This window comes from Accipiter gentilis, chromosome 22 (assembly GCF_929443795.1).
Source record: "Accipiter gentilis chromosome 22, bAccGen1.1, whole genome shotgun sequence".
Classification (NCBI taxonomy): Eukaryota; Metazoa; Chordata; class Aves; order Accipitriformes; family Accipitridae; genus Astur; species Astur gentilis.
In genome coordinates, this window is record NC_064901.1 from 3,219,670 (window position 1) to 3,236,857 (window position 17,188).

A 17,188-nucleotide genomic window follows, 5' to 3' on the forward strand; every position below is an offset into this window, starting at 1 on the left:
GTTCAAGGGATCCCACCCATGCTTTCCTCAGTCCTTTGCTTCCATTGTACCCCAGTGCAACACTGAATAAGTGACTCTTGCTCCCTGCTCCCTTTTGCTACAAGATTCTTAGTCTTTCAGCTCTTTTCCTTTCACCACTGCTTGGAAAAGTGACAATTGTAATGTGGCTGACAGTACTTACCACTTGAAACTCAAGTTATATAGGTCCAGGTCTGGCTTTGTGGTTAACCTTGGGAGACCTGCTTCCCTCTTCTGAACCTGCCTTCCCCCTTCTGCCCCAGTAATGGAGTCATGATCCTCTACTACTTTGGTTTTACCTGCAGTTGCTCAGCTCTGGATCCATGGATACATGTGTACTGCTGTCCTCCCAGCACTGTTCCCTGCTGGGCACAGTATGCCACAAAAAGCATAACTTAAAAGGAGCACGCAACAAGGCACAAGGAATCTTTGAAACAATCCTCAGCTGTCTCCTCTCCAATCCCACCAGCTCACCACATGGGTTATCAGCAGGTTGCTGTCACCTGGACTCAACTCCCATCCCAAGGGTAGTATCCACTCCTACTCCACAGATACAGACTCCACCATCCATTCTGATGTTAAAGCTCATTGGACTTCTCCCTTGTGCAAAGCAGCTGAAGTCTCTGTTACCACCCCAGTAAAGTCAGGCCATGCTGACAGCTGAAAAGCACAAAGGACTGTGCTGGGACTGGGATGCAACCTTTGGGAGACAGCTGGGGGTTACTGCAGACCAGCCCTACAAAGCTGAAGAGCATTCAGGAGCTCCGTCAAAGTCATGTTAGTGCTCAGAAAACAGCCTGATTAATTCCTCATCAGTACTACTGAAAGATTATGATCTTCAATACCTCTGTTTTGAACTAAACAACAATTGTATTTGTCCATTTACCTGGAGTAACTTTTTCACACCAGCAATTACTCAGTTGAGAAAGTTGGTAAGTTCATTCAAAACACTCCTAAATAAAATAAGCCAACGTAGGATAAAGGGGTTACCTCTCATGGATTTCATAACTAGTTAAAACACATGTAACCAGAATAAATGGACAGTTTTCACAATGGAAGGAAATTACCACTGGGGTCCCACAAGAATCTGTGCTATGGTCTCTGCTGTTTGAAACATTTATAAGTGATCTGGGGAAAAAAGAGTGAAATTTTAAAAAGTTTGCTACCGAAAAACTGAAAGCCACTGAGCAGTGTGAAAAAAAAAAAAAAAAAATCACATTACTGAATGATCAGACATTAAATTGGTAGATGACATTCAATTTAATAACTATGAAGTCAAGCACCCAGGGAAACACAATCCTAGTTTTACAGTGATGGACTTTGAACTAGTTATTTCTATTCAGGAAGGAGACCTTATAACTATAGGTATAATAGATTTTCTATGAAAACATCACTAAAATACTCTTAAAAAGCAAACTCAGTGTTAGGAATTATTAGGAAAGGCATAGGGAACAAAACCAAGAACACTACTATGCTACCGTATAAGACAAAATTGCAACCATCTCTTGCATACTGAGGATGGTTCTAACCCCTGTCACTCCTCCCTTCTCAAAAAGCATACAGCAGAACTGGAAAAAGTATAAAGAACTGCTGTAGAGATGATCAAAGGTATGGAACAGCTTATATATCAAGGAATGACTAAATAAATAAGGACTCTTCAGCTTGGAAAAAGGACAACTGAAAGGAAATATGAAAGATATCTATAAAAATCACGAGCTTCAGGGACAAGGAGAAGAGGGAACAATTACTCACCTCTCATGATACAAGACATAGGAAAAACCAAATGAAGTCATCAGGTGGGCAGGTTAAAACAAACAAAATGAGGTAGTTTTTCTCATAACATAAATAAACTGTGGATTCCTTCTTACTACAGGAAGCTAAGGACACCAAAAAATTATAGGGGTTCAAAAACGTTTAGACAAACTCAGAGAAGCAAGAGCCACTAACACTATGTATATACAAAGATATCATCTCCCAGCCAGAAAACCACTGATTACTGAGTCCCAGAGAGTATTGGGGAACTATCACCATTCCATAACATCACCTAATGTTCCTCCCACATAACCTTCCATGGGCCACTGTCTGATCAGGACATTGAACCAGATAGTCCATCTGGTCTGCAAAAATGCAACCAGTATTGTTTATGCATCAGAGGCCTGAAACTAAACATGTCTCAGGTCTAAGTCAGAAGTTAGAGAATTCAGTCAAGCACTCTTTAAGGTATTCACTCAAGTTGTGTGATTAATTCTAGAAACTAATGTCTGTTCTAACTTCTTATATCTACCTCCAGCTCAGAACCTGCTATGCATAAAATTTATCCTTTGATCCAAAAGAATGCTTGGGAAGCTAAAGATTGAGTGATTTGTTCTAAAACATAAAAGTCAAGATGAAATGGAGAAGATAAAACTGATGTAAATGAAAACTCCACTAAAGTTGGACCTGCTGATAGCCAAACTGGCTTTGTGCCACTGAGATGATGTACCAACTGCAGTCACTGTAGTACTGTGAGCACCGCTAATTGAATGGCAAAACTTGAGTATCATTTCCTTGATCCTAATTTCTTTTATTTTGAGATATCTCGCAAAGCATTAACTGTTATGGAAATACAAATACTGAAGGCTGATGGTCCAATTTTTAAAAATGCACTGCTGCCTTGCTCCAACCTTTGTCCACTTCAATGAACTCTCAAATGCTTTCATCTGGTTTCCAACCTGTTTTAATCCACTCTTTCTGTTTTAACCAATACATAATCTACAGCCCAATATAAATTCTTTAGGATACAATATTGCCCAGATAAGCTTGGTTTAAACTACCCATTAAAACACTGTTGAAACTATGTTATTAAATCTTTAGGAAGAACTAAATTTAAAAAAACAAACAAACCCACAAAAACTTTGGCTAACGCTTTCTTGCAGAATAGACAGTCTTGTACACATCTGCCTGCAGTTCCAATACCTTCCCTCCACACAATGCAGCACAACAGCACTTACTTTTTTCTAGATACTATATTGAAAATACAGTTGCTTGCCTGAGTAGATTTTACTCTCATGGCCTGCAGAATTCTTCTGGATTGAATATGCTTCTGTTAGCTTCCATGTTTTTTCCTTCTTTATAGACGGAAATAAATATAAATTCATTATAAATAACTTCAACCTTTTATAATATAAGCATTAAATATTTGACAACAGAAAGCCTGCATATTTGCAAGTCTTATGATCACTTTCATAGGTAGATGTTTCATCTGCAGTTTTGGAAAGTCCCCATATAACGTGTTACCAAGTTGCTGATATTACATCTAAGGCTAAGCTTGCCCTGGTACAGGAGAACAGGGCTTAGGATGTGACACTCAATATGCTGCTGCCAGAGACATGCTGCAGCTCTCAGTCTATTTGCCGTGCTCACAGGAATGCATCATGGTGCAGCTCCTATTCTCAGTCTCTGCCTGTCAGATGCTCTATCGAACCATGACGGCACCTTTGCACCCTGCCTGAAGTTAGCTCTTCTGCTTAAGGAATTCTACAACAGGCTCAGGACAGTAATGAAGGCTAGAAAAAAGCTGCAGAGTCCCTCACACCTTAATAGATACTACAGAGTTCACATGGTAAAGAGACTATATAAATACCCCAAACTGAAGGAAAAGCTTTTTCACAACTCACACAGTTTTAGGCAAAGCCAAAAATAATGAGAAAAAGCCCCATATCCCCAATGGAAATGAGGATCGTAGAGTCAGTACTCACAGACCCGCTTGTTTTCAATTCAGGATTATTGCTTGAACACTAATGATTGACTGAATATTCATTTGCTCACAGGTACACGTAACAGATATAGGCATAGATGCACACGCACACAAAAGGGAAATAGAAAATCCTGCCTGTGCCACCAGAAGAGATCAGGTTTCATTCTGTCAGCCAGGCTGGTTGTAAGCAATCTTCTCACAGCTTGCTAAGGATTATTTATGAGTTGCTTAGTTTAGAGACCTGGCCAGGATTCAGGCGTTCACTATGTACAGGAAATCTCAGCCTTGGCATTATGGCCCATCCTTTGTAAGCAAGATTCTGTCCTTCCAGCAGCTCTTAGGGCTACTCAGTATTTTTGGCAAGAAACCCACTGTGTTCTTTTCTTTCAACTGTAGTTTTCATAAAGCCTAGGCCAGAATTCCCTCTTCTTCTTCACTGACAGCTAAGACCTCTCTGCTGCAGCTTTTTGCATCACAAAAGATACAGGTTTGCTTCTGAGACCAGTTTCAACAGATCTCCATGCTATTATGATCGTAACCCAGCCTAAAAGTGCTAGAACACCATGCACTCATCTCCAGGTTTTCTGGTTCCAAATTCCCTTTCTGCTCTAGTTCTCTTTTCCAGTTCTAGCTCTTTTCCAATGTAAGCAACCCTTACGCAATCACCTACCTACACCTGTACTAGGAACTAATGCTAGTGTACTAAAATATTAAATACTAATAAAATACTAATACATTTGTTCATTGACTACAGAAAAAAAAAGCCTCATCAGTGAAATCCAGCCTCTGTACAGAAGGGATGGGGTTATCAGCTCTTATAAGAAAGGAGAGAGCCAGCTTCTGCTCTCACTTCAAACAGATTTGAAGGCAATACCAAGGACTGAAGCCGTAGATGAGACCAGACCACAGAACACCACACGCTGAGAATCTCATAGCTGCAAAGAACTATCTGACATAGAGCAAGTCTGTACTAAAAGAATGACACTGGTAACTACTAATGATAGCCCATGCTTCTCCTAGCATCCACTATCCCTAAGTAACTCATTCAAACAACTGACAAAGCAGGGTCTACTACAACAGAACCACTGCTGGGATTGAGTAATACCAGACCATAAAAGACAACAGCAGAAGACAGGGCAAAGAAAATTCTTGACTAAAGTTAAACTACAAGGAAATAATCAAGGGAGGGGAGGGCAATGCAGGAGTAAAAGGGATTCAGAATATAATTTCTTAATGCGTAGTTTGGCTGTAAATTGGGTTTAAAGTTTCCAATGTTCCCAAAAAAACTTTTTAAGCGTTTTTAAGTATCATAAATATTTCACACAGGGCTTTCAAATGAAGCCTTCTTCCAATGGCACAGCTAAGCACTTGTTTGATACCAACTCCTGCGTAGCAGGCAACAGTACCAATTCATGAAGTATACTGGTGCTCCCCATGTATCACTTACTAAGCAGGCACTTTTGAAATATTTGAAAAGTGCCTACATGCCATTGAAAGGCAATGCAAACTAGGCTCAAATTACTTGTGAAAATGTAGTTTCAGCATTCTTGAAGAATATTCCTCTATGTTTAACCCTGCTTAGTTTGTGAGAACTGATAGGATCACAGCAGGAGTCAGTATAGCTGGAGGTCTAGCAAACTGAGGAAAGAACTATCCTCCTTTTAAATGAGGAAACAAGCTGACAATGAAAGTATTTTGCATCCTTTCCTGTAAAGGCTGGAGCTAAGAATGAACAGGGGCCATTGCTGGCAATAAGGGAACCCAGTGCATTTATAAATCAGTGCTCCCACCTTGCCATGGAACGTAAGACAATCCTGGGCAGCAGTTTCTTTCCCACAGGGCATTCAGGTGGTATGACAAGTCCAGGAAGCTTTCAGTACAAAGCCTCGGTGGGCACCAGCTGCTAGAAAGTAGTTGGCATAGTAACTAATGATTCTGTCTAGTGTGGCAGCTCCCAGCATCCTGCTGACTTATGTTCAGGCACTCAGAAAAACAGAGAACATTTTCTTTGGCACACTACATGCTTCTTCCATCCCTAACAATAGGCCCTAGATTGGGGCTGGCTATGGAGCAATGATAAACATAGTGGGACAAAGCCCAGGACGCTGGGGGCCTGGCTGGGATGCAGGACTGTCGGGCCTCTCACAGAGCTGCTTGCCTCAAGGCCTTTCTTTGTCTTTTCTGCCTCTTTCCCTCCCCTCAGCTTCAAAAGCAGTAAATTAAAAATTGAAAAACAGAGCAACAAGTCTTTGAGAAGTGTTTGCTCCTGGCCTCTGCTGTTATCAGGAGCATCGACAAAACAGCAACTTTGGTCCAGTTTAATCAGCAAGAGTCTGCATTTTAGCATGGTCTGCCGCTCTGATTGCTGGAACATGCAAGCCCCTAAAACATGCAGCAGCAGCAGCTATGTTATAAAGGTAAAGAAAGGTAGCTTTGCAAAAAACCAAGGGCAAACAAAGCCTTTTTAATATTCCTAAAAGAGCTCTGCTTGGGACTTTGGAGATCCTCTGAGGCACAGGGTGCTGTCCAGAACCTGCCACAGAGCAGGCACTCAGAGACAGAAGGGGCAGGAAGCAGATGGCCTATATAAAATGAGAATGCTATCACCTGGACTGCAATCAATTTTTAAGCTCCACAAGAGAAGCGAAGGAAAAGCTTTCAAAGTTACTGAGCAGCCTGTCAAGGCTACATTGGCACAATAAACGTGTGGAACTGCATTTTGGGTTCAAATCCAGTTCAAAGTGACAATCTCCCACGGTAAAGGTGTTGCAGAGATGTAGAAGAGTTTGTCCCAGACCATCAATCAAACTTTCCCTTCTTAGTGATGAGGCACAGATGCAGGCATCTTCTAACAGTTTCAGCCTTAGTTCTTCAGCTCCCCATTTTCCCAGCAACTCAAGCTACTTTTTCCTATGCAAGAGGCTCTTACCATCAGTATGTTTGTGCAATTAGGCAACAGAAGATGTACAAGGTCCATATGAAAAGCCTTGGGACTGAGTTGGTTTAGGCAAAGATCATAAGAAGTTCTGTGGTTTTAATTACAATTTCCAGATCCATTCACAGGTTAACTGCAATAGCTACCAGAGGCACAACTCAGGCATCCTAGGACATTTCAATGTGCATAATTACTAGCAAATGTCAGGAGTCCCCCTCTGCTATTCTCACAATTCCCCCTTTCAACTGAGAAAGTTGATGTTGTTACAAGAATTTTATTCAAAATCAAAGATGTGAGCAAAAGCATCCAACCCATCTCCTCATGGTACAGGATTAGTGCATGTTTCAGTGGCTGGAGGAGTCCATGTGTCGCACTCTCAGCTGCACAACTCCACGGGCAGGTATACATTCAGTGCCAAGATTTTTCCCCGAGATTCCAAATTAAACTTATTTCCTCTATTTTATTGCATGACCTTCCTCTTATTTCAGGGCTAAACCTGCACTACTACAGCTATGCCTCCTTCGAGCTTAGCCAGCCTTGGCACAGTTAACTCCCTTCATCTTTTTCCTCAACTCAGTCCCTTCTGGCCTTTGATTGTATACTGCTTTTCTCTGAACTTTTTCCACTTTATCAGTATTTGCAGCTAGGCAAGTGCTCAAAACTGAGCACATTATTCCAGATGTGCTTGCACAATAGCAATACAGGGAAAGCCCACTGCCTTTTTGCTCCTTCACTTTATTCTACACATACTATCAAAGTTCATGGGCTTCCTTCTTTTCTGGTATATGCTGCTGTATAATTTATTCCCTACTCTCTGGCTTCTAAAAGTTATTCCTGCTATTCCCCTGCCATTGAGAAACCTGGGTTTTGGAGCAAAAAGGTTTTCTTACAACAAAGGCAATGTAGTGCCTACTCAGTTCTGCTGCAGATCAGGAATTAAGTGCATTTTAGGTCCTGGATCTCCATATACAGGCAAGGTCATGAGTGTAGCACGTTAGAAATGAGGTGCATCAAAACAGCCTTGTGACAGTCTAGCAGGGGAAGGGCAGGGTGAGATTGTGGAGCACTGGAAAACCTGCAGGCAAGGCCTAATCTACCTCAACTATTCCCGGATTTAGCTGGCATTTATCAACCTCTTACTTTCAGGAGCACTATACTTGCCAGTCTTAGCAAATGAAATATTTACCCTTCAGTGGAGACAATTTTTGTTGGGCCCCTAGTAGCATCCTTAGCTCCATGCCAATTACAAAATACTGTCAGTCTCTCTGATCTGGGGAATACTTGGCAGGTAAACACTGTATTTTTTTCTTCCCTTACAGATGGCAGCCTTGAAATACACTAGTAGAAAGGCTCAATCCAGAAGAAAACTAACAGCCAGCTGGCTGCAAAGTTCAATGCCTTAGTCCTATTGTGGTTCGTCAGGTTACTGGAGAACCAATGAAGGCAACTGAGCATATTTCCTCCATGTGATCTAGATTACCAAAATCACACAGCCTTCCTACCCTCCATTAGTGCAAACATAGGGGTGAGCTTTACTTAGTGGAAGGTGGTTCTGCCTTCATGTTTCCTGCACATAATTCCACACCTGCAAACACAGTCAGAGCCTGCAAAAATATTTTACCAGCAAGACATACATACAATAAGACTAACACAGAAACCTGCTATCATTTTGCCCTTATAAGGAAGTGTTGGGGAAGATTACCTGCTTAAATCTGACATGCAATTGGCTGAACTGTGTCATGTCATGTCAGCTCCCTGCCCCAATTTTAAAGTATTAATTAATTAATGAAGTTCAAGACAGAGCAGGTGGACTCTGAGTGAAGTTACCTCACTGTAGTGTCTAGCTCTGCTTTGATTAAGATAAGTCATACAGACTTAGACAATGTGTTAAGTGCCACCTTAAATTTGATCACTCATCCTAGTCCAGGCAGAGTTTCTGGCATGAATATACACACTCCATAGAATTCAAAGTACCAGAAACTTAGATGCAGTACTGCACCACTTACAGAGATGGGAAAGGTGTTCCTCACTGCAGAAGTTCCACTATAAAATCCTGGCATGGATCAAGTGGATCAACACAAAACATGACTTGGTACTGACATTCTTCTACTTTTCCTCTATCAATGTAGCGAAGTCTATTGAAAAATCAAACTGGAAGACTGATGGGCTGTATTTATTCCTAGCCATATTTTTTTTTTAGTGCTTTATCCAAGCAGATTTTGCATTTTATGGGTAGATAGCAGCAGTACCATGTGAGAATGAAAACAGTAAGTGGGCACCACTATCTGTCTAGAATATGCTTATGACTGAGTCGGTAATTAAAGTCACTAATCTCTCCTGGAAACCCATATTCCGCACCTTTCTCCAGAGAGGCAAGGGTTAAGTCAGGACCAGTAAGTTAGCCCTGCACCCTGTAATGCCTTCTTTGAAAAGCCGCTCACACAGTTTACAGGGAAAGAGTGAGAGTGCAGCTGCTGTCCTAGCCAACATTTGGTTCCTATTACAGTGAATAAATCTCCCCCTCCCCCTTTTCTTTTTTTTCCCCCTTTTTATATTAAAAGTCCATCAAACACATTTTTTTCTCCTTAATATTTTCCATTAAGTTTCCTCCTGCGTAGGCTTTCCCAGAGTGTGGTGCTCTTTGCTATATGTGTTCAAGCATCAGCTGCAAGATCCCACTGAATAACAGAAAGGGGAATGAAGAAAGCAGCTCAGGCCCCTTGTTCAAGTCTCAAGAGGCAAGTGAAAAGTTACAGTTGGGATAAACTGGTGAAATCTAGAGCACTTGAGAAGAATAAACAAACAAACAAAAAACAGGCTGTTGAGTTTTGCAGGGTTAGGATTCATGAGATGGGGGAGAGTACTTAAAACACTCTGCCTCTGCCCAGAGCCAAATGCCCCTACCACCATCAGACTCCCAAAAGACATAACACAGGATGGCATTGCACTACAGGCCTTAATGGTTCCTCCAGGGTTGTGCTGTCCATATCTCATACCACTTGAGGCCCAAATGACTTTTTTAGTTGTGCCGTATGACCATAGAGTAGAGATGTCATATGCTCCTAACTCTGGGTGCTTTGTTGTCTAAATATTAAATATCAAGTACACAAAGAAACCTCTAAAGAACATGACAAGCCTCTAGAGTGCACAAAATTTGCACAGAAGTTCATGAAAGCAATCAACTTTGCTTGACATGCAGTACACCTATCATCTTGTTATATGGTAGATGAAGACCCTCTGATGGCTTGATAATTCTGACAGCTTAGATGGTCTGTCTATGGGGACAAAGCACGCTGAAGTATACAGTTCCCTGACATCATGCCTATAAATTTCAAGGCCAAGAATTATAGCCAGATAACAGAACTTCACAAAAGAAGTAACATTTCTATATTTATAATCTATATATCTAAAGGGAAGTCCAGAATCTGTTCTGTGCTTCCAGAGCAAAGATGTACAAATTCACCTAATCAGCGATTCTGGAAATTGTCACCTGAAAGCTAGCTGGGACACAGTCATATTAGGAGAAATGCTCCAGGTAAAAGGAGTAACAGCATGGCACCAGTAAGATGCATCTGCTGCTACCATTCAGTAACACAACTAAAGCTGTATAACGACTAGCTGCTGAAATACAGTAAAATAAGAAAAAAAAAAATACAAAACAAGAACTAAAGGTCATTTCTCTGGGTCCTTGCTGTGAGGCTGTATGCTTGTGGTTAACAGTATCTTGTTTTTGAATAATTCCCCAAGCATTGATACAAGGGCAGAGTAAAGGTCCTCAAGAGACCTTTTCCCTTAAACAACTGATCTTTATCAATCTAGCTCCAAAGAAATTAATCTAAAGGAGTTTCCCAATAAAAAGAAGATAGACTTACAGAGTCCTCTAAGCCCCATGGCACTTATATGCTGGCCAAAGAGGCACCTCTAGCATTCTTATCTTCCCCATGTTATAAACTTGATTCTGTATGTAGTTTCTGCTCTCCTTGTCCCTCAAGTGGATTTAGATATGGTCACAAAGTAAGACAAGAAATAGACCAGATTTGAGAGCAATCTCCCACCTGTTAAACAGAACATTATTCTGTTATGCTGGATTTAAGGGAAAAAAAATTTTACCTCCACCTTCTGCACAAAGATCAACTCACCTGCTGTGGCTCCCTGAACATTTAACAATGGGTTAGAGAAAAAATAGGAAGAGGTGACTGTATCTGTGTCAGCACGCACTTTCTGAAGTCTGTAACAAAGTGTTTACATAAAATATAATGGGGGTGGGGTGGAATATGCTCAGATCTACAAAAAGAAAATACTAGCCTAAGTTATTACCTATTGCAGAAGTTGATCCAGTAACTGTATATACTGCATAGACGAGACCATACTATCACACACGTTGCAGGGGGAAAACAAAACAAAAAAACACACAAAAAAACCACCACCAAAAAATAACAACCAAACCAACCAACCAAACAAAAAGGCTACTGATACAGAGACCACAGATGGATAGTACACACAAACCGTGACATACAGACTTTCAGCCATCATAAAAGCAGCATGGCACATTGGCACCAAAGCAATCCCAGGGTTGCGGTGCTAGCTGGTTTACAGCTAGCTTTTTTGGAATCCCTGCAAGCCTCATGACGGCCACACAACGCTCTATTTGTACTGTAAAAGGCAAGTGTTATTTTTCCCTCATCCCACTAGTCACCCAGCTTCCTTAGAGGTAATGGAAGATACTTTCTGGAAGTGCTTATTTCAACCAAGGCAGCACAAATTCCTAGCAATGCTCTTCTCAAGCTAAAACTGACATAAGTTTTCCAGGTCTGTAGTGTTCCTTCTAAGAATCCTCCAGAGATACCCTACTTGCAGAAAACTACTTTTCAGAAAATAATTCTACCCTAAAAGTCCACAAGTTACTTTTCAAACCAATTTGCTGTATTTTATTGATAGCTAAAATACAGCCCAAAAAACTTCAGAACAGAATGGCAGGTTCAATTTTTATTACCTGTTACCAATTTTTAATACAGAAAGAGAAAATATTTTAGAAAAATCTGTAGCCAGCACCAGAACAAAAAAAACCAAAACAAAACAAAAAACCCAAAAAAACCAGTGTACCTCCTTCCCCAAACTTCCTACACATCTGTCCCCTTCTATTGCATCCAAAAACTGGTGATGACATACCAGGACTGGATTATAAAGAACTGCAAGAGAAGAGTGGAAAGACTTTTATGTTTATAAAGCCTCACCTGGAAAAGCAAACTCTTCAAGTACTGCAGAGCAGGAATCTCCCCATTTTTTGGCACTTTGTCCTCCAAGGATTAATACCACAGAAGCATGTTGCCTTGCCAGAAGAGATTATTTCAGTTTACGACAATTTTGGCCTCCTTGCTGGTCTTTTGTTTTAAGCTATACAGAATACAGTCCCCGTTCCACTCCTAATGTTGTTCCCTAAATTCCCACCTCCTATTGGGATCTATCTACCTCTTTGCCTGAAAACAGAGCTCAGCCTGCAGCATTTCCAGTAACCCAATGTTTCAACAAGAAAAATCATGGAGGAGTTCACATTATCATAAAGAAGTTAAATATTCAGTGGAATAAACTGAGTTACAGCATCTTGTTTCTGGCAGAGAAGAGTTAAGTGAGTAAAGGGGAAGCTCCCAGCTAACTGCCTTCAGCACATACAGCAGTGAGCAGTGTCTGTTCCTGCTTTAACAGAGGCTTTGTATGAAACCTTGGTTTAGCCACCACATTTCTCTGTCTCTCTCTTTCCTTATCGGAGAGATAATCTGGTCCCTCTAGTCTCAGCAAGGGGTTCTAGGGCATCATGGATGTAAATCTCTGCCTATTTTATGTGGCCATTACAGAATAAAAGATTAAAATTACTATGATTATTTTGGGAGGGGACATAGAGCAGAAGACAGGTGAGGAAGCAGTAATTAGAAAGGCAAAGAAAACCGAAATAAAATAAATTTATTACTCTAATACGCTTAAGCAAGTGCAAAGGTGCTTCACTGACACGTGGCACAAGGCTCTATAACTCAAAGGGTAAAATACAATAAAGCAACACTATTGCTACATTCTTGGCTTAATTAATTTTCTTTTATTTCCCTCTCTCCATCCTGGCACTGTAAAGAAGAATGCAGCGCATGAAGGCTGGGGGCAGAAGTGCTGCACAGGGCTGAGGCAGCATACCTGGCAGCTGCTAAAACAGAACTTCAAAGTCTCAGCTCCCTTTGAAAACCCATCAGGCAAGAACCACTCCTCCCCTTCAGCTTCTTTAGGAGCTGGTACACTTAACCACTTCAGCATGTTTGGCAGTTCTACAGCCACTTCCAAAGCAGGTGGTGGAGTGGAAAATTGTGGGAGAGCCCCAATCACTCAGTTGTCTCCCTCTATCCCCAGCAGGCAGCAACGCATATGCTGACCAAGCAGGCCAGCTGACAAACCACAATTAAGCACAGAGAGCAGGGAATTTGTGATTATACCTCTGAATCTACAGAAAAGGCCCAGGCTTACCTCAGTGAACTTGGTTGATGATATCTTTCTCCAGGAAACTGCTAAATCTGATGACAGACCAAGTCTGTCATTAGAGGAAGATGAGTAAAAGGATGTTCAGATAATTATATCATATAGTACAAAGAGCTGGCACATTCCAAAAGGCAGTTCCCAGACTTGTCTAGGATTTGTTGAAAGATCTCTCTCTGTCAGACCCTGTCTGCAAAAGATGCTCGATTTGTACAAAATTTATTTGGATCACCTAGAGCTTGAAGTCTTTTACGTGAGATTTCTGCCTCTGCCTACAACTGCAGGCTAGGAGGTAGAGACTGTAAGCACTGGTTTTGTTTGCAGCAACTAGAAAAAAAGCTTTTAGATTCTGTCTATCCAAACAGGCACCCATATTTGTGATGTTTCCTCCTCCAGTGTGGACAGAAGAGCCTATGATGCAGTTGTGCCAACTCTGTTGGTCATCCCAGCTGCATACTATATGCATCTTTTCCCCTCAGGGTTGGAGAAGAATGGGAATCCAGGGATGGTGCTGTTTCCTTAGGGATACAACTTTGCTTGATTCCTTAATGACTGATTTTGGGTAGGCCTTTCAATTGCTAGGTCTTCTGGACTGTGTATGGGTGTTGAATATTTCTAATGACTCTGGAAACCCAAAAGCCAAGACTAGGTATCTTCAGAGGAAGTGCAATAGCTTTCATAGGAATTTGTGGTTAAAGATGAAAAAAAGTTATGCAATCCTATATTCCAGTCCAACCCAATCCCTTTTTCTAGAGCCAAAATGGAATTGTTTCCTACAGTGTACAGAGAAAATTGTATAATTAGTCAGAAGCTCCCAGACTCAGGAACACAGATGGGAACCATGGAATCACTACCTCAGGAATTTCACCAAGTGATTGCATGTAATGCTAAGCATGAGCACATCAAAGATGCAGCTGCAGATGCTAAACCCTTATAAGGACAGACTGAAATACCCCAACCATTTAGTGGAATAATGTCCTTTCAAGAGTCCCCTCCTAGCATAAGGCACCTCAAGAGAGGACAATAACAATAGTGTCCAGTGTCCGATCAAGAAATCTCCATTATATGCCACTTCTTTATACTTGATGCCTTTCATGGTGTTTCAGCAAGTGTTCTAAATAGAGTAGACTTTTCTCACAAAGGCCACAACGGGTACATTTCACAGAAAATGAGCCTGTAGTAAAGACAAGAGTCCAAACATGGCCTCCATATAGCTTGAGCTGAACATAGTAACATTTGCAAAGAGGTTAACCTTCATGTGTACTGTGTTTATGGCTCTCTAGAAACTAGTTGGAGTATAACACAGTAAGAAAGCTCTTGCATAAAGGCAAGTAACAGATACTAGAAAAAAACTGTAAGTAAATGACAACAGTAGTCATTACCTAGTTTTGCTACCTAACAATATATACCATAAACACCAGAGTGGGATTTTGATAAATAAGATGCCAACAAACATGCATTCTGTAGCAACAAGCAGAACAATTCACAATCTGTGAAGTTACACCATATCAGGAATTTAGATAATTTCAGAGTGAGACATGCAAACAACACAATATCCAGCACCACAGTTCTCTTTCACAGAAATGCTCCTCAGTAACACAGGCCTAATGTCTACACTCACATATTTCAGGTTCTGCAATGCTTTAGAGGTCATAATTTGTTAACAAATATTTTTTTCTGTTTAGAAAATACCAGTAAAACTACTGCACTACATGAATCATTCTGTCCCCTATGCCTCAAAACAACCTAGAAATGCATTCGTAACTTTCATTCTCTTCACACAGATAGTAGAGGATACTTTCATATTTAAATCATTTGAGTTAGCATCAGCAGCAGGAAAGTGGAATTTCAGAAACAAATGAAAACATGATTCTGACCTTCAAAAAAACCAAAATCAGCTATGCAAACAGTATCCTGAAGAGAAAGACAAAATATTTAAATGACTAAAAATGGACTGGATCCAAGGTTCTTGAAATATACCAGAATAATCCAATTATTAAAACTGGGCTTTCAAAATTATTTTACTAGTACCTATTAAGTTATTTCATTTAATAAATAATTTTAAAATGTGTTTTATATATTTATTTATATAAATTAAAATAAAACATTAAAATATTTGTGAACTTTAATAGATAACAGAGGAGGTTATTGTTCCTGTGAATTTTTAATGAAATTAATTCCACATTAAAACACAGCTCCTTCTTGAGGGTTTTCAAATTTGAAGAAAGATTAGCAAGTTCTCAATATTCAAAACCAAACTCTATGAAAGGCAGCTGTTCCAAAAATCCTAATAGGCAGCCTTTGTTGGAACTGTTCATAAAGGATAAGCTCTAAACTTACTTTTTTTTTTTGGTAAGGAATTTTGTAAACAGAAGGCTAGGGTGATTGCTGTCAGTAGGAACGAAAATCTCACTCTCTTGGAGAATATTCTGGAGACATTACATGCAGTTCTTTATTAGAAAGAGATGTGTTTATCAATGCACCTCATCTTAAGAACAGCAAAATCTCTGAAGAATCACTTTTGGAGCACTCTGAGTTTCAAGAGCCTGTGCTTAAATCTTCCACATATGCGGTTTTCCTTGATTTCTTCACAACAAATGAGATTGTCTTCTCTTTGCAATGTTGACTGCCTGAGTTGGAAAGCCTTTAACTGCTGCTCAAGTTATCATTCACCGGCAGATATTTACGAGAAGCCAAAATCTTTAGCATCATGAGACTGTCAAAGAATCTTACACCCAAGTGCCTTCTAATGGAGCTGAGAACAGAAATATATTGAGCAGAACACTCTTTCTAACAAGTTATTTCAAGTTTTTTCTAAAACCACAGTTTGATCTTTTAGGAAACAGACATGGGAAGTAGAAGTCAATACACTGTAAGCAGTATGTTGTCTTTAATGAATACTGGAAAGTTCTTATTTGAAATTCAGAATTATTGTTTATAAGTGATAGAAGCCATAAATCCTAGTTACTTATTCCAGTACCATAGAAGACCAATAGAGGTGTCAAACCTGAGCTGCTGACTAATACAAAGAATCTTATTCCATTTATGCTGTTCTGTGGTTAAAATCTCAGAAAACAAAAATCCCTGAAAATGCTATATTAGTTATAAAAATAGATGTGCATCTGAAAGTTCAAAAGTTTCTAGGAATGCCAAGCCTTTCTTGGTATGACTGTTAATGTCCTTGCAGATCTACACTCAGTCACCAGCAGCAAGAAACAAAATTCTTAAAACTTACTCAATTTCAAGTCTCAGGATCTGCAGCTTTTGAAAATGCCAAGTGAAGAAAAGCTGACACCTCTTTACTCATCAACATCTTTATCCTAGTATCAAAAAAGAAACAGATGGTCCAGGCTTGAGGTTTCCTCCTCCTCTTCACATAGTCTACCAAACTGAAAGTTTTCTGAGCTGAATTTTGAAGAAAACTCAATTTTCAATACTGAAGACATTCACAGCCCAACTTGGCTACATTCTTCACAGAGAAGATTTTAATATTTTTTTTTCAGCAACAAGGAAATAAAGAATTCTTCATGCATACAAAAGTTAAGACCACATAAGCCACAGCCCTTTTGCTCCAAAGGGTGACTCTTGTCCAGGCTAAGCATCCCTGACAGACAGCTGCCAAGTAGCATGTGCAGCATTGCCAGATAACAATCTTCTTAGACTAACTTCTCAGTCAAGTCCCATGTGCCAGACAGCAGAAGATAGAAAGGGCAGTGGAAGACATTTACTGAGCCAGTTGTGATCTGAAATTCAAGCGAAGAAGCCACACAACATCATGGATACCAGCAGCTGGAACATAAACAGTGTCTTTGATAAGGCTCCCTCACTTTGAAATTTCTTTTACTAAAGGTTGTTGTCTCAGGGCCAGTTTTCAGTAGACTTGGATCAGCTAGGCTGCCTTGGCCTCTCCCCACCTGGTTTGCTGTGGACAGTAATTGTATGAGAAATGTTAATAAAAGTTCAGTGAGTGCAACAGGAGAGTGTCT

General features: G+C 40.3%; 1 protein-coding gene across 11 annotated transcripts in view; it reads right to left on the minus strand.

The window, feature by feature from the left end:
* TTLL5 (tubulin tyrosine ligase like 5) overlaps positions 1 to 17,188 on the minus strand; it is a 154,531-nt gene that overhangs the window by 36,009 nt on the left and 101,334 nt on the right. Inside the window, exons 31-32 of one of the 11 annotated variants that reach the window (XR_007509139.1) lie at positions 1,771 to 3,125; positions 1,185 to 1,201 (exon numbers count right to left, since the gene is read on the minus strand). The exons of 8 other annotated variants lie outside the window; for them this stretch is intronic. Coding sequence is in view for 1 of the 3 variants with exons in the window: in XM_049825354.1 (XP_049681311.1) it covers positions 17,088 to 17,124 (37 nt within the window). In the remaining 2 variants the exon portion in view is untranslated. Of the gene's footprint in view, positions 1 to 1,184; positions 1,202 to 1,770; positions 3,126 to 16,573; positions 17,125 to 17,188 lie in introns of those variants that run through there. 2 more of the 11 variants (XM_049825354.1, XR_007509137.1) reach the window with 2 other exon arrangements.